Source organism: Labrus bergylta, chromosome 18 (assembly GCF_963930695.1).
Source record: "Labrus bergylta chromosome 18, fLabBer1.1, whole genome shotgun sequence".
NCBI classification, from domain to species: Eukaryota; Metazoa; Chordata; class Actinopteri; order Labriformes; family Labridae; genus Labrus; species Labrus bergylta.
In genome coordinates, this window is record NC_089212.1 from 22,309,919 (window position 1) to 22,330,781 (window position 20,863).

General features: G+C 42.4%; 2 protein-coding genes across 4 annotated transcripts in view; one reads left to right on the forward strand and one right to left on the reverse strand.

The window, feature by feature from the left end:
• The window catches only part of cnksr1 (connector enhancer of kinase suppressor of Ras 1), a 28,731-nt gene extending 24,967 nt beyond the window's left edge, over positions 1-3,764 (reverse strand). The window contains exons 1-2 of one of the 2 annotated variants that reach the window (XM_065947714.1): positions 3,547-3,764; positions 2,144-2,301 (exon numbers count right to left, since the gene is read on the reverse strand). In XM_065947714.1, coding sequence (XP_065803786.1) covers positions 2,144-2,301; positions 3,547-3,598 — 210 coding nt within the window. In that variant the 5' untranslated portion in view covers positions 3,599-3,764. The remainder of the gene's footprint in view (positions 1-2,143; positions 2,302-3,546) is intronic. The other variant, XM_065947713.1, reaches the window with a different exon arrangement.
• Positions 3,765-11,183: 7,419 nt separating this feature from the next.
• The window catches only part of rps6ka1 (ribosomal protein S6 kinase a, polypeptide 1), a 50,715-nt gene continuing 41,035 nt past the window's right edge, over positions 11,184-20,863 (forward strand). Inside the window, exons 1-2 of one of the 2 annotated variants that reach the window (XM_020642681.3) lie at positions 11,184-11,932; positions 20,139-20,183. In XM_020642681.3, the coding sequence (XP_020498337.1) occupies positions 11,870-11,932; positions 20,139-20,183 (108 nt within the window). In that variant the 5' untranslated portion in view covers positions 11,184-11,869. The remainder of the gene's footprint in view (positions 11,933-20,138; positions 20,184-20,863) is intronic. The other variant, XM_020642682.3, reaches the window with a different exon arrangement.

Here is a 20,863-nt window from a genome sequence, read left to right on the forward strand (position 1 = left end):
TTTTTTTTAAATCCAGGGGGCACAGTTAGCCTAGTGGTTAGTGCATGATCCCCATGTACGGAGGCCGGGGTTCCAGTCCTGCATGTCATTCCCCTCTCTCTCTATCTCCCCCATTTCTGACACTTTCCTCTGTCCTGTCTCTAAATAAAGGCTTAAAAAAAAAAAAAAATACACCATAAAAAAATGGAAAATCCAGCAAATATCTGTCCATCAAAGTCATCAACACCACCTAAACTGTAAGCTGTGTGTGTAATCGTGTAGCTATACCTGCAGGTGTTCATGGATTTAGTCATTATACTGTATGTAATGAATGATTATTTAACTCACACGTTTTACTGATGAATGAATGAATTTTGAGATTTTGTTCGTGCCATCAGAGCACCATGAAGTCCAAGCAAAAATTTCCCACTGGGGCATTAAAGTTAATCTCGTTTTGTAAATAAGGTTGTAAAAATCATTGCGACAAATCAGCTGATGTGTCACACTGCTCATAATAGCCCCTCCAAGACATATGCCACAATTTAAACAGAACATATCCCCCATCATGTTACAACACAATGTTGATTTTTTAAGTTTAATATCCAGAAACAGTTAGAGGTTAAATTAATCAGATTTAGTCATAACTGTGTTATTGAGTTGTTAATTTAACTTATTTTGAAGGCTGTTGTTTCTTCATACGATTAGAAGTTTTGTTTGATTTTGTAATATTTACGTAAGCCTTACATCAGAAACACCTCTCAGTCACTTGAACACAATTCAGCCAGAGATGCCACATCAAAATTTTGCTTAAAATAAAACGCTCCTCCTGTGATTAGACGGAGCGTCTTCTCCCTCATCCGCAGTGACAATAGAAGCCGTCACTTATTGTCAAACCCACTCCTCAGTGGCCTGAGAGGCTTTGTTGTTTATCATAAACCAGCCCGGAACAATCCTGTGTCAACAAGTGGACATGCATTTTTCATGACCTTGTCCACTTTGTACCTGTTGAATTATGTAACAGAGCACTTGACCGAGTGTTTGGTCTGCTCCATGTGAGCGTCTGATGGTTTGTTTTTTTTTATGAATGAGCCCTGTGTTAGCACTTCACACAGCATTAAGACAAGATTTGCATGCACACACACGCACACAAAAACACAAACACACAAACACACACGCATGCACACAAGCTGAAAATTGAATCTGCAAATCCTTGAAATGGATCTAAACTCCTCCAATTTTGTGATTTCAGCCAAGTGCGCCCCAACTTAAGTTTAAACAGGAGGAGTCTGATTCGCACTCATTCACAGAGACTTTGATTTGAACTGTTAATTACTTTTTAAAACCGTATTACAACTATTCCACAACGTGCCCGTTTAAGCTGCTCGAGCTTTTTCCTCGGCGTTCAAAGACTGTTACACCACCAGAGCTGGAGCTTTGCCTGGCTCAATTAGTTCTTCCAATGAAACAAAAGGCATTCTGGAGACACAAAAAACACCCCCCCCCACACACACACACACACACACCAACGCGACTATTTAAGTGTCCTGAAACTCCCTCTTAAAAATTTTGGACAGGGCGGAAATTTAATTAGGCAGCGGAGGGACAGAAAAAAAAAGCTCAAGAAACAAAGAAGTGGCAGAAGTGTACAAATTTTCACAGATATTTGCATGTAGAGGATTAGGCAAAAGCGTGTTTGTTCTAAATCTGATTTGGTCGTAGCTGGAGCGTGAAGCGTCCTCTGATTTAGCAACAACAAAAAATGGAACTATTTGACTATGATATGCAGGAATGTGGGGGTTTTTCATATTTAAACACTAAAGTGCAAAGTGGAGCAATGAAGTCAAACTTGCATGTTGAAAAACGGCTCAGAATATCAGGACTTGTGAGGTTTTGCACACATAAAAAAAAAAAACAGAAGAAGAAGAAGAAAAAGAAGTGCTGGTTCCCCTGTGCAAAAAGGAGCAGGGTCTTAAAACAGCATGTGCTACAAAATATCAAAACACACACATGACACCAGAGCCAGACAAGAAGCTGACTGATCGGTAAATAACCAAGAGTACATCTCTCAGCCACAACATACACACGCGCAGCCTTGGATACACAAAGCGCTGCCGTGGATACACACTGTACACACAAACACACGTGCATCCGCTTCCTGCCTCACCAGAGAGCACAGTTTCTCCACAGCCTCCAGGATCAGCTCCTGGTGTCCGATCTTGAACACTCCCAACTTCTCCAGGTCCTTGGAGGTCAGTTGGAGCAGATCCATACCTGACAAACGCCACTCAGACACCTGGTATTGATGCAGGGGGGCGTCCAGACCTGGCAGAGAAACACAAAAATGTAAAAAAAAATATAGACTTTCCCATGCACATAGTGAAGAAATGGTAACGTCGTATAGACAGAAAGCCGCATGCATGTGCAGGCTGAGACATGCATGCACTCACAGTAGAGCTGCAGGTAAGTTAAGCAGCCGTAATATAAAAACAAAGACGTCTGCTTGAATACATGTTGGACGATAAGATTTGAATAAATGTGTCATTGAAATGTGATTTGCATGATGGTTTTATTAACAGGGGACACTGACAACATTTAAAACAGTGTGATTGTTGAATCTCTTCTCTGTGTACTTTTCTAAAAGCAGTGAAGTCTTGGCAACTGGGTCCCTTCAAAATAAAAGCACATTGGAGCACAATACACTGTTGTAAATGTGGTTTTACATGTTGTGGCGTGTTTTGGAAGACTTGGATATTTTTTGAAAACACTTACAATCTTACAACAAAAACATGACAATACAAATTCTGCCGTCAGCGTTTCATGCGAGTACAATAAATCGCAATTACATCATCAAAAGTAACCTAATTACCAGGCAGTGTTATATTGTTGTACTACTGGATCATAATTATACTTAGTGGTTCTTTTGTAGCTGGTAAAGTTGAGGTAACTTTAGCTATATCATAAAGGTTACTGTTGGGTGATTTAATGTGATCCTACATCTCAAATTAAACATGCAAATCAAATGTTTTAGGCAGATTTATTTATAGAGTTTTTGAATAAAGGAAGGCTAATTATAAATGGGCCTTAATACAATTCATTCAAAGTGGAACAGTAGCATAAATAAGCTTTCCAGTAAATGTAATCATGTGCTTGTACTGTAGGCCAACACTGTTATAGCCTATTAATACATTTTCCCTTTAAACAGAATAATCCATGCAGTTTAAAGAATGCATTGAACATGTCTGGGTTAAAGAGGGTCAGTGATCAGTGAACGCAACACCTTCTTAGTAGGTTATAAAGCAGCCATGAACTGTTTCTGAAGGTAAGCCAGCACCTTGATCAGAACAGGACTTGTTGTGGCTCCTTTCTCAGCTCAGGCCACTTCCTCATTCCACCTCCTCCACCTCCTCCTCCTCCACCTTTCACTTCCAAGAGGATTTGTGACTATTTCTGACGACACCGTCCGAGCCAAAAGTAGCCTAAACTGTGAGGCGATCAGGGCGTGTAAAAAAAACACACACACACACACACACACACAACAACAACAACCCCACACACTATGTTCCTCACCTTGGAGCCACTCGCTGACTCGCTCCTCGCTCCACGACGTGATAGGCTCCATGCTCGGTGTCCTGCTGCAGTCGCTGGTTCAGCTCCCAGCCTTCCTGGCCGACTTCTACCTCTCCGGGCTGCAGGAGGAAGAAAAGGTGTATCCTGACTCGGAGTCGGACGATGACGACTGGCACTCCTTCGTACAGGTACGGCAGGTAAGAGAGTAGCCCCCCCCCCTGCTGACAGCCAATAGTGCGGAACTGTCAGGCTTCGACCTGGAGCAAAAGACCCCTCCTTCCCTCCCTCCTTCCCCCCCTTCACCTCTCCTGCCCCTCCTTCTTACCTGGAGGAATAGTACGAGTGTGTGAGAGCAAGGTGGCTGTAGCTTTAATACTTCATAACTTCCCTCATAGTTTGACTTCCACGCGCCATTACGTCACGACACAAGGCGCGACTGCAGAGCAAGCATGTGGCACAATAAGAGCAGCACCTGTACAGCAGGTAATCCTAAACAGTAATCTTGTAATAGGTCAGAAGAAGGATCATGATTAACTCTGGGGGGCCTTTCTGAGAGTTGAGGTTGCAAACAGGAAAATAAACAATTGTCTTTTATTGTTCTTAACAATTATTGCAGAATACAAAACACACTTTTTTGTTCAAGGCTTCCCTTTGAGTTTGAGGAATTTAAAGGGATAAAAACAACTTACAGTCCCACAACATTCAAGCAGACTTAGTCCTCTGGTGAGGCTGCTCTCCAAGGAATTTTTTCCCGGAAATGTTTCCTATTTTAGCCTTTGAACTGTGTTTTTAAATTTAGAGTAGACTAAACAGCGACGTTTCCAACATGAGGCGATTTCTGCCAGCTAAATTATTCACATGATCAACGAATATTTCCAGGAACTTGAGGAGCTTATGATGAATAATTCACACATTCATCAGGCAGTTTATTTGCTAAAGTGAAAACTATATATTGGATATCTGCGTTTTTTGTTTTTTTTTGTTGCTCTAAAAGTGAGAAAATGAATTCTTCTTATTGAATCACTGCTTCACTCAACGTTATATATTTCCCATATCAGCAAAAACTGCAGTGAAGCAATCTTTGGCTTTGGGGATCAAAGTTCCTTTTATATTGAATGATTAACTTGATCAAGTTCAATATTACACGTTTGCTGTTTGAAAGAGACTTAGACTGGTCGGCTCCATGTGAGCGTCTGATGTTTGTCCATATAGCTGATGGAAATGTCGCCTTCAGTTAAGTCCATAGCACCTTAAGGGATTCTGTGAATGAATCATATAACCTGTGCCTGTGAGCTGCCCGAGGAAATCATTGTCAGCGTCACAGTACGTGACAAATCAGGCTGCTGGATGTCTCTTTAGAAGTAAAGGTCAACGCCTGGTGAAAAGGCCCTGGGTTATAAAAGAGCTGCCCTCTGATATCTGGCACCCCCTGCTGTTATCCTCTTTGAATCAAGAGAGAGACTCAGGCAGGGGGGTAACGGTCGGATTTATATGGCAGCGGGCAAAATGGCAAATAGTCCCAACATGTAAGGACAATATGCTTCATACAGATGTTGTTTTTTTTAAAACCTGATGGGCTGCACAAAAAAATCTAGTCATGCAATTTCTCTTTTACATTATTTTTTGTATTTTTATATACTTTATTAATCCCTGAGGGAAATTCTGGATCACACACATAGGCCCGAAATACACACATGCACAAACAGGAAGTGTGGACCTGCATTAGTGGAGAGACGTCAGAGTGAGGCTGCTACACAGGGAGCATGCCAGAGCTGTAGGGGCTTCAGTCAGTGCCTTGTTCAAGGGCACCTCTACTCTGCAGTACTCAGGAAGTGCCCTGGCACCTCTCCAGCTACCAGACCAACTTCCATAATTTTAGTCTGCAGCAGGACTTGAAGTAGTGGCTCTCTAATTCCTTACTCAAGTCCCCTACATTTGAGCTACTGCAGAACACAGTTCATTTGAGATAGTTCCCCATTTTTGAAAGCTTCAAACTCTGCAAATAAAAGATGAAACATTAATGGTGCTGTCATGGATCAAGGGTAAGTGCCCTTCAAAGTAAAAGCAACAAATTAAAACAGCAACAAAAAAAACCCCACTGTGGATCATTTGTTCTAGGCTCTCAAATATGAAAAAGTGTGGAAGGGTTTTTGGTGATTATAAATTGTGAGTCACATTTGATCTCCTGTTGAGTCAAGATGCTCTATGCGTGAAGTGAGAGGAAAATAACTAAGCACAGATTAAAAGCATCAGTTTACCGGACTGACGGATGAATGCTAAATCTTCGATAATGGGAAAACCAATTGGATTGCAAAAAATTCTTGTTCATTCTTGTTCAAAGCCTGCAGCACTCTCCCATCATCTCGTTCAATATACTGCACACATTTTGACTCTGTACAGCAGAACTTTCTATCGCAAGTTACTCATCAACTGTTTGCACCTTATTTTAAGTTCCCAGCCTCAACAACAAAAAACTCTCTTCCTGTTCTCTAAAGTGTTTCAAAAACACTCCGCTGTCTTACCGTATCTTGTTTTGTATTGAACTTGATCTCAAACGTGGTTTTTTTTCTCTGTGCGCAGCCCGCCTGTTCTCTGCCCATCCCGAATACCAGAGACACAAAATCAAGTCTCAACACGCTGTTTAAGCTTGACATTACACACACAGCCGTCACATTGTGGAGTCAGCACGCTCTGTACCTGCAACATGTAGAGAAGGAAAACAACAGGACTGAGAAAAACAATTCCTAAAAGCCAATGGTGTAAAGCCACACTGGCCCTCTCTCTTTCCCCTAGCTCCCTTTACTGCTTGACCAATCAGCATTCCCTTCCCAGTCCTTCTGCAACCACACCGTCCCATCAGCCACTGCTGTGATAAATGATGATTCTGTGGTGCTATTTGTTCCAGAGCTACTTTTGAACTGCCGTCTTCTCCTCCTGCTATATTCAGTCTGGAGGGATCTGATAATCACCTGTGCTGCACTATCGAGCGGCTAATTAATTTGCTCTTTGCTGTAGCCGCACTGATGATGGTGCTCCTTGCACTGCAGACGTTTGCTCAGTGAGCTCAGTTAATTATCAGCAAAGGTTTGGACTCTTAGTCTTGTGCAAACCCGACACACCCACATCATTAAATGTATAGCAAAATCAACTGTACAGAGATAAAAACCTGCTTCATATAATGAGTTGTAACGGATAATACCATGTCCATTAAGACTGTGGTATTTACTGTAGGGCTGGTGGTTATATATTCAGTGTTCGGCTTTAATGCTGGACCGCTCTTGTCTTCAAGTGGGGTCACTACCTAGGGCTCGTGTTGCATCAACAGATGAATCCCCTGGATTAAATCAACATTTTACATCAAATCTATCATAATCCTCTTTCAGATGTAATTCAGGTTTACTCGTCCGTGTAATGGAGCAGAGTCAAGAGAGAAACATACAACCAAAATACCAATCTCATATACGCTATCAAAGACTCTTTAGCTAAATCGTTCTGTAATTCCAACATACACACACTTTGAAGATGGCTCATATTAAAAAGGAATTATTGTAAATCTGATAATGATATCAGGCTGGCACAGATACACTGGTATCAGTAATGGGACCAGTACTTATATTGCTCCTGGTAATGCTGTTTTGATATTGCCTAAAGGAAGTTTTGGGTCTCTACCACAATTTATTATTCTGGTCCTAATTCAGCCAGTTTTAGATAAATCCTAATGTAACTAAAGAAAATAACAACAGTGATTTATTAGCAGAGAGCATGATGCTAGTCACAGCTAGCAACAAGTCTTTTACATCAATATGTATTTTCAATGCCGCTGGTATCAGAAGGTACTCGGTATCGGTCAGTGCCAGTGGTTTTTGCATTTTTCGTCCATCACTTGATTCATTTACTTTGAGTTGTTTTAACAAGTGAATTTCCCCTGATGGGGGGAACAATAAAGTGCATCTTATTGTAAATGGACTTGAGCTTGTGTAGCGCTTTTCCAGTCTTCTGAATACTCAAATCGCTTTTTACACCGCAGGTCACACCGACACATTCACACACTGATGGATCAGTATTAATTAATCCCATTCATACACATGTATAAACTGGCCGCCAAAGCAAGTGGGAGAAACTTGGGGTTAAGTGTCTTGCCAAAGGACACATCGGACATGTGGATGCAGGAGCTGGGGATCGAACCCCCGACCTTCCAGGTTGAGAGACGACAGACCGACTCTACCTCTGAGCCACAGCCGCCCATATCTTATCTATCTTACGTTATCCTAGTGAGCGCTGTTAACAGATTCAGGAATAACTAAAGCACGGACATACAGTAAACATCCAAGTCCCAGAGCAGAAATCAGGAAACATTAAAAACAAAAATGTCTAAAGTGAACACAAAGACATTAAAGGAGCAACATGATCAGAGAGGAGCAGTACAGTTGAATTTTCCGAGGTGCTGTTTCAGGAGCAGCTGCCACTTCACAGTTTGAGCGTGCATGTATTTGCATTCTAATACAACTGTTTACTGCTGATAGGAGGAAACTACATAATGTATGATTCATTGTTTCTCCAAGTGAGTACTCAACATCGCTCTGCCTCTCTACTCCACTGGAAATAAAATATGACAACAGTGAGTGTGGTTTTAGGGACGTGCTCTGCCGTACAGTTCTTCTTCTGCAAACACTCGTCTGCATCGATACACCGACGAGCCCCGGATTGAACTCTTGCTTCAGTGCACATGGACTGAGTCACATTACCCATGATGCCTCTTGTTTTGGGGATGAAGGAGGGGGGGGAAGGGTGTCCCTGGAGTCACTGGACGGGAGACACCTCTGAGTCATCGGCGCTGTCAACCTGTGATGTCACTGAAGCAGCATGAAGAGAAGAAGGATGAGATCCCCTGCAGTCGGAGGAGACGCACACATCACATCTAACAGAAAACATGTCAATCAATATCTCTGTCCTTTTGAAAGGTTGTCTGTAGTTTACAGGAAGTGGGCTCCTTCTGGCTACATGTGACCCTTTTCTAACACAGTATTGACTTTTATTTTTCTTAGAGAGGCAGGATGAAAGACCATCGTCTTCTTTTTATTCATACTGTCTTTATTACAACTTTCACTTTCACCACAAGATCAAACTGAGTGTCTCAAATTCATCATTTTGGACAACAGCAGCTATAACAGATACAAATGTTCAGAAGTGTCCTTGACATAATGGTGATGGGAGGAGAGGAGAGGAGAGGAGGAGAGGAGAGGAGGGGAGAGGAGAGGAGAGGAGAGGAGAGGAGAGGAGAGGAGAAGAGGGGAGGGGAGAGGAGAGGGGAGGGGAGGGGAGGAGGGGAGAGGAGAGGAGAGGAGAGGAGAGGAGGGGAGAGGAGAGGAGGGGAGGGGAGGGGAGAGGAGAGGAGAGGGGAGGGGAGGAGGGGAGGGGAGAGGAGAGGAGAGGAGAGGAGGGGAGGGGAGAGGAGAGGGAGATGAGAGGAGAGGAGAGGAGAGGAGAGGAGAGGAGAGGAGGGGAGGGGAGAGGAGAGGGAGAGGAGAGGAGAGGAGAGGAGAGGAGAGGAGGAGGTGTATTGCACGGCTGCACTAAATAAAAAAAGCCAATCTAGCCTGATGAGGTGCTATGAGCAGCAGCTTATCAATCATCAAGACAGATTGACGGGTTAATGTGGGCTTTGTGGGGGAGTGACTTTGAATCTTACGTACAGCACGCGTATGATGGATGACCGTCCCCTTACTGTACGTACACCTTCTGACCACCCTTTAGTGCTTTGGATTTGTCAGAAAATAAATGGACCATAAAAGCACTTTTTCTCTCTCTCTCTATTGACTTCCTTCTGCTTCCATGAAGTGCGGAAAGAAAGCATGCAAACAAACAAGTATTATTATTATACATTGTTGCGTTTCATTGTGCACAAGTAGCGCCCTCTCAAAGTGGAGCATAATGCTTGGACATGAAGGAATGTTTCAGTGTTTCTGGAGTGAACAGACAAGTAAACCACGTCTCCGTTATTCTCAGAGGAGCTGCTTAATGTGAACAGGCAGGGCAGGGAACTGCTTGGTTACCCCAGACCAGTAAGGGGCTACTTGATGGCTGACAAACTTAAACCAAAAGCAGTGTCCCTAAATTTGCACATTTTGCAACAACAGTAGGAAACCTCCCTTAGGGGGCCCCAATCTGACAGCACTCACTCTCGTCGTCGTTGTAATGTATTATAGTTGTGAAAGCCAAAGTTCCTCAATGAAAGTCAACAAAGACAGATGAAGAGGAAGTATCTGTCTACAGGAGAGAAAACAGATAAAAAGAGAAAGAGGAGAATGCGTTGGGACACCTGCAGACATGATGGTGATGAACGCTGGATGCAGGGCCACCCAATTGATTTTGCCTTGGGCCCCCACCAGACTCTATAATCGCTATTGACTATTCTAATCTGCATGCTTCACACTGGAGATCTGCAGCTTTTGCCATTTTCTAAATTTTATTTTACATGCATAATATTTTTACTGAAGCATTTTCCATTGTTTTAAAATTCAAGCTTTGCAGACTTTATAACTGGAAGCATTAATAATTGAAATGCTTTCACACATTCACAGACCTTTTTTTTTTTTAACTAAAGCCAAACAGATTCTTCTAAATATGGAGCAAGAATGACTGAATTTGAATCAAAAGCCACCAGAGCATGCATTCACATCAGGGAGGATTTGTCTCCTCTGCAAGTTCAAATCTGTGTTCTTAATGTGAATTTTGAATGCACAATAGTTGGATAAAACATCAATCAAAAGACATTTCACCTCATAACATGCTGCATGTATCCCATTAAGTCTCTTTTATGTTTTTCTGTGAAAGGCCATCTTCATTTGAACCAAAATTCAACAGCTCCATCCACGGTCAAGGCAAGCATTTATATGCTCTCCAGTTGCCAATAGTAACCATAGCTATAGCCGAGTGAAAATCCACTCTGCAGTGAATGAAGCCGAGAAGTGTCGAGGGTGGAGAGGTGTGTGTGTTGTATCACTGAAAAATTACAAGGACCATCACGAGGGGTTGTTGTCAATGAAAAGAGTGCTGCATCAATATCCAGACAGCATCAAACAGCACATGGTCACGACTCAATCTCTTATTCTCTTTCTCCTTTATATTGTTGTGCAATCTTTGTTACGCAACATTTGGAGTCAGTGTGAGGAAGTGTTGGGTCAAAGGCAGTGTGCACTAAATCTATTTTCATGCCACTGAGAGAAGAGAGCTTTTTTTTTTTTTTTTTTTTAGTCAAAAGTCGTGCAACTCAAGGTGTTAAAGTTGCACATTCCTGCATTTTTTTTTTTTTTAACAATCTTGCAACCCAGATGTCTCTTTCATTGCTCTTTGGCACCCATTCATGATTTGACTGACAGCTTTTTCTCTTGAACGCAGAGGATCTTATCCTGCACCTGCTGCACCAAAAAGCATCAAAGAAAATCAGCCTCTCGTTCATGAAAAAAGCGATTTGCATTACGTCGTTGCAGTTCCTCTCTCCGCCAGATGGGTGCGCAATCGGACCTGGGCGGAACAAATTGAAAAAAAAAAAAAAAAAAAAAGTGGGGGGGGGCTGGCTTGGGATGAAATCCTGCTGGAGTCTGCCAATAACAGCTCGAGTTTGGAGGCTGCTCGTACTACAGAGCCACACTGAGGTCTCTGTTGGGAAAGCAGCAGGCGGACTGAGAGAAGTGTTCGCTTTTCTGCCCCGGGGGGAGAGAAATCACAGATAACACACACACACACACGGGGGAAGGAAGACTTCAGCGTCGACTGTGAAGACGCAGGGGGGTGTCTCTGGTTCATTCCTTCAGATTCTGCTCAAACATCCCGTTTGGAGGAGCTTTTTTTTGATCACACTGTTTGGCACTGCTCTCCTCTTGCTGGTAAAGATCCCAGATCAAGAGAAGCCAACGCGCGTTTACCCTGGACTGAGAAGCGTTTTGTTTTGAGAGTGTGTGTGTGTGTGTGTGTGTGTGTGTGTGTGTGTGTGTGCGTGTGTGTTTGTGTTTTTTTTCTTCTACTGCTGGATTATCTACCCAAACAAATACGCACAAGTGGCACACCGACGGAGAAGTCAAGGCAAAGGGATTACAATTGGTGTGCATGCGCGTCTTCCCCTCTCTGAGTCGGGAGCAAAGTGCTGCTGAATCTACTCCACCTGGACTTTGGAGCTTCTTCTTCTTCTCCTTCTTCTTCCTCCTCTTCTTCACTGAGCTGGACTTGACAGGAGGAGATAAGAATCTGTTGGAGCACACACACACACACACACACACACGTTTGAGCAGCTGGAAGGGGGAGAAAAACTGAGAATCCTGCGAAAATGCCTCTCGCACAGATCGCGGAGCCATGGCCCACCATGGAACTAGTGCAGCTGGAGACAGAGGTAATGAAAGGTGACGTTACTGTGCACGCATATGTTTGACCAGATTTTTATGGGAAGTTGGTTTAGGTCAAGGTACAATTTAAAAATGGCGAACACGATGTGCGCTTTTCTTTTTCTTTTTCTTTTTTGTTGTACACATTAACTATCCAGTTCAAGGTGTCTTCCAATGTGCAGAAGAAGTTCAGTCGAAATTAATGAAGTCAGGGTTCATTCTAAGCCAAACAAACAATGAATGCTTAGGGTTGTATAAACTCCATTATGTCAATATTGGTTTTAAATGCAGGGTGCAATGTTTAAATTTATGATTTCTAGTAGAGGTTTCAACACATTTGTCCAGCTCTATCTTGCAGTCTAGCCCTATGGAAGCCTCTAAATCACGACCCATGACTGCAAAAGTTTACATTCAGAGGTCAAGTTCGACATTCTTCACTTCTTTCTCTTCTTTTTTTTTCCGCTCTTGTGCAACTCAGTTCTTTGAGCCATCTGAAGAAAATGTAGTCTCATCATCCCTGCTTCACTGCTATCACCTTGTTTTTTAAAAAAGTGCTTTACAGTGCCTGCTCTTGAGAGTGGCACAGTGGAAAAAAAAGTTTAAAATCTCTAACCTGAAGTTTGACTTTTGAAATATACACTGCGAGAAGTTCTTCTCCTTCCTCTTTTTAGTACAGCTTCATAGTTGAAACACATATTTCCTGCCTGCCATAGAGTTTTAGATATAGGCTAAATGCACAACAGAAATGCACATTTTATAGTTTTCTTAATATGTGAAACCTCAGAACTTGTAGGAACCAGAGTAAAAGGGGATCATGGGAGATTGTGGCCCCTGCTCTCCTCACGCAGCAGTATTATTCATGACCTCTCCAGTCGCCTCTTGAGCAGACTTGGTTGCTTATAGAACGAGCAGGGCTTCATATTTGGCTCTGAAAATCACACATCTGTCCAATCTAATACATTTCTTCTTTTTTTTTTAAAATTAAACCTGAATCCAGCAGTGAAGCCACTGAGGAGGAGAGCAGTGCATGTTATTGTGTGTTTGCACTACATCCCCATCAGTCTTCATGAAAGCAGTCTGCATGTCTGATTCGATGGGAAATTAAATCTAATCAAAAGTCTGCACAATAGTGTGAGTAATGATCATCTTTATTCTCTGAACCTGAGGTATAGCTCATTAGACTATTCCAGACACACCAAGGGCTCGTTTAATTTTCACTCATTTGAGCTACATAATTAATTCAAAGACTACCGGCGCCATGACGGAAGTGAGACATTATCGATTGCACAGTTGTCGTAGTTAATTATTACCTAGACAAAATGTGTTTTTTATTTGTGCTTTATGATGAATGAGGGAAAAAAAGCCTCACAGGAGGAAAGGATTTGGAGTCCTTTAGAAACAGTGTCATCATGATGATTGAGTTTGTTCCTGCAGACTCCTCTGTTTACACTCTCCTGCAGCATATGAGTTGGTTGCGGAGCGTGTCACAGCTGAACAGATGGTCGGTGCAGAACCTGTGAAGAGTGCTAAGTTTCTGTCTATAAAAAAAATACACTAACTGGCTACACTGAAAAATGAGCAGCAGCAGCAGTGTGTAAATGTGAGCCTTTATATGCATGATCACATGATCACTTATTTTGGTTCTCGCATGGGAGCATCTGCAGTGTGGGAAACTGATTTGTTCACTTAAGAAACTGTCTGTCATGTTGAGATTTGTGTCAAACCTTCCTGACACCTGCACCCATAAGAGAGAGAGAGAGAAGGAGGCACCTTAGGGTTCAGATAGGGTCGAGCGAGACTGGAGGGCCATGCCAGTTTAACATGTTTGGAGAGTCAAGCAGGAAGAAGATCAGATGGAACGAACACTCTGGACTGATTTAAGAAAATAGAAGACAGCCCGAAAAAACAAAAATCACCAACTAGTGCTTTTAATCAGCACAGATGATGTGCGATGATTCGGCAGCTGGTGACAAGTCTGCTTCCACGTTGCTCATTATACGAGCGCCTGTGTCTGGAGGCAGAGGTGTCATGAATGGAAATCAGCTAGACAGCCTTTTTGTGTGTGCCTCAAAGCAAAGAGTGTAAAGAGGAGCTATTCACAAAATGTTTGTTTGAGTTGAGCCCTTTTATTCATCACGTCTTATTATGAATTATCTTCTCAGAGAATCCGCTCTGATGACAGCGTTTCAATAAATCCAGCCTCTGAGTCACTTACCACCTGCGTCGGCTGATGCCAATGCTGGGTTTTTGAAACTCTGGAAGCAAAGTGGGGGGAAAAAATGACACTTAAGTTCTGTTCTTAAACTTTGGCATGAAAGGTGAGAGGACCAGGTGTGGCACTCCATTCAGGTTTTTTTATTGGCTGGTACCTTCTGTAAATGTATTCGTAGTTAGAAATGCTGATTATTTTTTGCTTCATCTCGCTGCATCTTTGATTTGACAAATGTTGGGCCTCAGTGCTGGTGAAAGCCTGGACTGGAGGCGTTCTGTTTTCAGGCTCGTCTGTCTGTCTTTTCATCTGTCCATTCATCTGTCCATTCATCTGTCCATTCATCTGTCTCGGTGCAATCGAAGATGATTTCTCCTTTTGTACAGTGCTCATCCTTTTAATGTAATGTTTCCACTTTTCTGTTGGATCATTGTTTTTTGGGGGGTTTCTTGATATGTCCTTTTATAAACTTCACTTCTGTTTTTTTTTTTTTTAAACAGCTGCGCATTCTAGTAACCAAAAGAGGAATCTGAAGTCACAACATGGCAATGTGTCACTCGTAAACGATCGGAATCAGCTGCAGGGCTCAACACAAAAACAAGAGGTTGTCAGTGGCAACAAGTCATACAAATATTTACTCACCTGTAACGTTTAAAACCTTATTTTTACACTAACCAAACCTTTACAACAGTGGTTTCCAACCCTTTTCCTTGGAGCCATCCCCCAGTTGAATATCTGCAAAAATTAGCGTATCACTTCACTATCAGTGTCGGCTCATTTTATCTCTGGTATGTGCCGATGTAACATAACGATGTTTATTCAAGTTAGGTTTGTTAGTAAATATGTTTCAGATCAGTCTTCTTCTGGCCAATTAAGGCTTTTGTCAAACTTTCTTCATATATCTTTTTTTAACAAGTGTTTGATAACAGCCAAGATATCTCAAAATGAAATAAGTGTGTTTGTTTATCTGTATCTGTTTATCTCTAAAGATCTAAGAAAGATATCGGCTATATGCGATATTTTCTCCCTAATATCGGCCCCAAAAAATCCCATATCGGTCGAGCCCTACTTTCTATCTACAGACCATTGAATTATTTATTTAAATTTATTTAACCAGGAGAACCTCACTGAGATTAAGAATCTCATTTGCAAGAGTGTCCTGGCCAAGAAGGGCAGCAGTAATAAACGGATCAGTGTGTGTTTTATCATTGTTTAAGTTCATAAATGCAAATCTAAGTTTGACAACCTCCGAGCAGAGAGAGAGCCCTGAGGCTTCAAGGTCTTCAAGTTATTGTCACTTTTTTTTTGATCGTCCTCATCAAATGAGACAAATAAAAATAAGAAGTAACTTTGTGTTTAAAAAGCAGGACTACAAAAACCAGGGCCGGGTTTTTACAAGCCTAGAGGTAGAAGAGGGAGAGAGGATAGACTTTGTACAACTACAGAGGGAGGTTCTTTACTTGTTACGCAACACAATATGTAGAAGAGAAAGTGGGCTTAAAGGAGGGAATGCATGCCATGTTTGCTTGCCAGGCGTGGTCTGAAGTGCACACTAAAAGAGAACGTGTAGTGCAGAGGGTTCCTGTGCATGCACGTAGGCTTAGCCTCAGATAATCTGGGTGTGACCTGTGGAACACCTGAGCAGGGCTGGGTGGGCATGTGATAACACAACACTCTGCTTGATAAGCTGCTCAGATCGGTCTTTCCTTTTCACTTCTCGAGTTAAAAAAAAAAATATTTTATAGCATTAAATTACAGGCTGAGGTGCAGAGTCGGGGAAGCAAAACTCGCTCTTCACCGATGTGAACGAGGCGCCTTTCAGCACCCGCCGAAAAAGAAAGATAGAAATGGATTTTTAATCTATTTTCTAGCATTTACCAGAAAAGGACATTAGTAATGTGACCTGCTGTCAATACATGCTGGAAAGTGAGATTACGGGAAGTTTAGTCAGACAGGATTACAGGCACAGACAGGAGCATGCTGATTGTATTTTCTTATAGTTGCCTAGTTACAGGGCGAGCGCTTCTCCAATCTGGCTGTTAAAACACCGATTAATCTACCAAACACACACACACACACACACAGCTGCTGCAGCGCTCCGAGATTGTTTACTTTCCGTAATCGTATCGGCGTCCTGTGAGAAATGTGAAGTTCTGCTCTTAAGGCTGAGCTTTAAATGTTTTCACAGCATGCTGGTACATTTCTACCTGTGCGCATTAGTCACACACACACTTGGTAACAATGTTTTTCTGAATACATTCGTATCACGTTTTACTTATTAATGTGTTCAACTTTGAACATGTTCATGTGGCTGTTTGTGTGTGTGTGCACGCCTGCGCTCTCGTTGAGGGAGCCCAGGGGAGGGAGAGCACCATTAACTGGGCCACTTGGATCAGCCATGCGACGCTAATGAGGGCAAAATGTGTTGAGAGGCAACGCGGCTGAGGCACTGCTGACTGACCACACACACACACACACACACACACACACACACACACACACACACACACACACACAGAGACTCCTGACAGTTAAACTCACACATGTAGAAGTCCTGCTGTTTGTCTTCTACATATTGGTTTACACAAAGACAGACACACACATTACATTGATTGGAAGATGAACTCAAAGGACGAGTCAGATCGTGAAGCTAAGAGGAAAAGATCTTTTGTGTTTCTAGAAGTGAAGCCTCTAATAATTAAACACACAGATTCCTTTGTTTTCTTTGAAAAATCCCTACTGACTAGGGCTGGGTGAAAATCTGTCTTATCAATCAATTTACTGAATTTCCCCCTGGGATTGATAAAGTATTTCTGATTCTGATTCTAATAAATCGTATGTGTGGAAAATCAGGATTTCCAACAATGAAAATCAAGATTTTGCTCCTTAACTTACTCAGCCACTCCCCTTTGAGCTCCCATAGTTCACATCCCCCCCCCCTCTCTTGCTTCCTACAGAGTGGCTGAGTGGCCTCATGTATGTGCCACAAGTATTTTGCTAAAGTTGCCCTGCTTCATCTGAGCTTTTGTTGTACCGTAAAACTGCTTAGAGCACTTCTAAAGGCAACTTGCACTTTAACCACAACTTTATTCATCTTTGAAGGAGAAACCTAGTTTGCTTTTGTTACATTTTATTGATAAAATAAAACCAAAATTATTTTTTCATGTTTTTGTCAGATGTTTTTTTTTTTTTAGAAGAAAAAACCCAGAGTACGACGGAGGATTAGGGCCACGTTAAAAAAAAAAAAAATTAGAGATTAAAGTCGTAAATTTACGAGAATAAACTCGTAAATTAACGAGTTCGAGACCAGCCTGCGCAAATTGATGAAAGTAGAACTCTTAAAGTATTTTCATCAAGATAACTCATAAATTTACGACTTTATTCTCGGAAATTTACGAGTTTAATCTCATAAAAGAAAAACAAAAAGATTTAACATGGCCCTAATTCTCCGTCGTACCAGAAACTATAGTCTCTGTACATGTTGTGCACAACATAACCGCTGAGCGACTGGTGCCTGAATATTGAGATTTTTTGGTGTTTCTCCTACCTCACAACTCAAGCTTTTAAGAAACACAAAGCTTTGTTAAATTCACTTTTCAGTCCAGACGAGTAACCTTCTGGTCCTTTCAAAACTCGTCCAGTTTTAATGCGCTTTGTCCTCGCTAGAGTAAACTCGAGCCAGAGAATTTGAAAGTACATCCAGTGTCCAAGAATAACAAAGCACAGAGGGAAGTGTAATCTCAAGTGTTACAGGGACCATTTAAAAGATCGGAAGTGTGTCTTTTTTTTTTTTTTTGTGTCCCATGTACTATACGAGCCTCTCCTGTCGCTGCCTGTGATGCCTTCACGTCTCGCTCTCTCCTCTCCATACTGTTTGATCGTTGAGGCCACGGCTTGTCATTGTGCTAAGTTGCCCTGCCTGTCTTGTTTGGTGCAGTCTGAAGGAAGAGGAAGAAGGAAGAGGGAAGTGAACTACCTCAGGGTCACCTCTCTGTAGCTGATAACAAAGAGGAAAGAGGAGGGGGGAGGGGGGGTTGTTATTTATGGGGGTTTCAGTCTTGACCAGAGTAATTGACTCTGGACCGAGGAGTATTGACTTCAGTCGTTTGAAAGAAGAGACGTTCAGCGTCATCATCCCTCCATTTCACTTGTAATGTACTTGTCAAGAGTAATCATCATCCTGTGTGAAGACTTGAGATGCGGCTTTGACAGTCCTCAGAGAATCACTTACTTGTGTCCTCTCATTTTAAGATGGAAGTCTATGGATTTTTTTCAGAGTTCAGAGGGTTTGAGGGAAATACTCTGAGAGATTTGGAGAATATGATGAGACACTCTAGATTTTTCTTTTAGCGTTATTTTGTTGGGGGACGTCTTTTGCCTTTTATTGGATTGGACAGCTGAAGAGAGACAGGAAGTGTTCGGAGGAGAGAGAGTGGGGGATGACCACGATCATATTTGAACCATTAACCACCGCGACAGCGACTGTAGCCGCCGTACATGGGGAATGCAACACATTTGAGCTAGGCTATCCATCGCCGCACAGAATCGATTTCATTTTGAGATATCTTGGCAAACTAAAACAAGAAGAACCCTCGAACATCCAAAGTCTGAATACCTACCTGTGAAATACACATAGAATATCATAAAACTATCAGCTTTAAATCTTGTTTCTCTTGTTCTCTCACATCAAGTTAGAAACGTGTAGACGTGTGCACTACTGAGCAACGATTTAAGTCTTTACCACATGTTAGCGTCTCTGACAAATCCGCTAACATGCTAACCCTGTGGGTAAACATCTGTTACACCCTCGATCTGTTCAGTTAAAGTCCTGTCCAGTGAATCGATTTCTACATGTCCCTCTCTTGAGACAGTGGCCGTCAAATCTAGTGATGTAATTTGCCAGATCTCGGCCTTCTGATGTTTATGATCAGATATCCCCCCCTCTCCTCTCCATAAACATTACAGCTATGTGACAGATTCATAGACTTTTAAAGCAAATGTATAGGGTTGGATGTTTCCAGATATGGGTCCCTTTTTTGTCTAGTGCAGGAAGAAAAAAGTAAAAATGCAGAAGCTGACTCTTCAGCCCCGGGGTTCAGAAATTCTGTGATTTTTAAAAAGATGATGTATCCTCTCAGTATGTGGACATCCTGAGTCAGCAAGACAACATTTTAATGTATTCCTGCTCTGTTGTTAGTCTGTCCTCCGTGTGACATCACAGGTATCCCCCCCCCAGCCTTCTGTCATATTCCTGTTCTCCTCTTTTTGCCTTTTTTTTTTTTTTCTGCAACCGAACAAGAATTCAAGCTAACCTGTCCTAAACCCTTTCCACACATACGGAAATCTCCTGAAAAAATCCAGAGATTTGGCTACCCGGAGGGGATTTGGGCTATGTGTGAACGCAAACTGCCGCAAACTGCCGCAAACTGCCGCATTTTTCACGCGGTCTTTACCCAGAGTTTCTCCGGCCAGACCCCTAGTATTTTTTTACGAGTGAACTGATGTCTGAACGCGGCAGCATATACTCCGGAGATTTCAATTTGAGCCGATAGAAAGAGAATGATGTGAGAATCTCCGGAGAAGTCCTCCTGTAAATATCTAGATGTTATCTGGAGTGTATACTGTATGTTCAAAGTTTCCCACCTACAAACTCGCATGAACAACATGCTGAGCTTACTGAGCAGCCTCAGGTGAGCCTTTTGTTTTCCCAAATAACAATAATTAGCCTTTCAGCAGGACTTGCATACAAAGAGGGTGGGGGGGAGGATGAAGGGATGTGCATTTTGTGTCGCAGCCTAATATTATTAGGTTTGCCCGTCAAGGAGCAAAGTGCTGCATACAATGGACCGCCGCCGCCACCCACGCAGTCTCGCAAATATTCTCCCTGTCTTTCTCTCTCTTTTGTGCGGCTCTCCCCTCTCTCTCTACACACACACACACACACACACACACACACGATGATGTATGTACTGATTCTCAAATCTTCTTTCTTTCTTTCTTTGCAGAATGGGCAGAGCACGACTGAGGATGGAGTCGCCCCTGCTGTCAAGGTACATAGAATCATCGCATGAATGCAAAGTCACAGAAATACACACACACACACACACGCACACAAATGTGACTCAGTATTTATTAGCGCAGCTTGACATCCGATGTATCACACTCATAGGCCTTCTGAATTCTTTGGCTTTTCTTGTTGCTTTCCTGTGAAGGCCAATTTCAATCAAAAGACAAAAATTCTTGTGTGCGATTTTTAATTTTGAGACTTTTTTTTTTTTTTCTCTGCTAAAAGGAGGAAAAAGAAAGGCGTCGCATTCTTCTCACGTCCGTGCAAATGTGTGCTTATGCGTCATTCCTTTTTCGCAATTGCATCAACAGAACTCAGAGTGCATCTACCAACGAGAATTTAATATGTTGAATCCTGGCCGAGCGAGCCACAGTCCAGCTGCTTGTTTGTGGGGATGTGTTTGGGTCAATATGACAGGGCAGCAGTATCACACAGCCTCGTGTGTCCTGTTCACATGTTGACACGTTATGCAGAGGCAAATACACACACATACATACACACACACACACACACACACACACACACACACACAGTGAGAAGCATTGAGTCAGCCCTTTCCTGCCTCCTAGCCTGGCTCTCCTTCTTCGCTTCATTGTCCGGCTCTGAAACATGATCCTGTCTCCTTTTTTACAGACTATTACTCTCCGGCCATGTAGCAGAGGA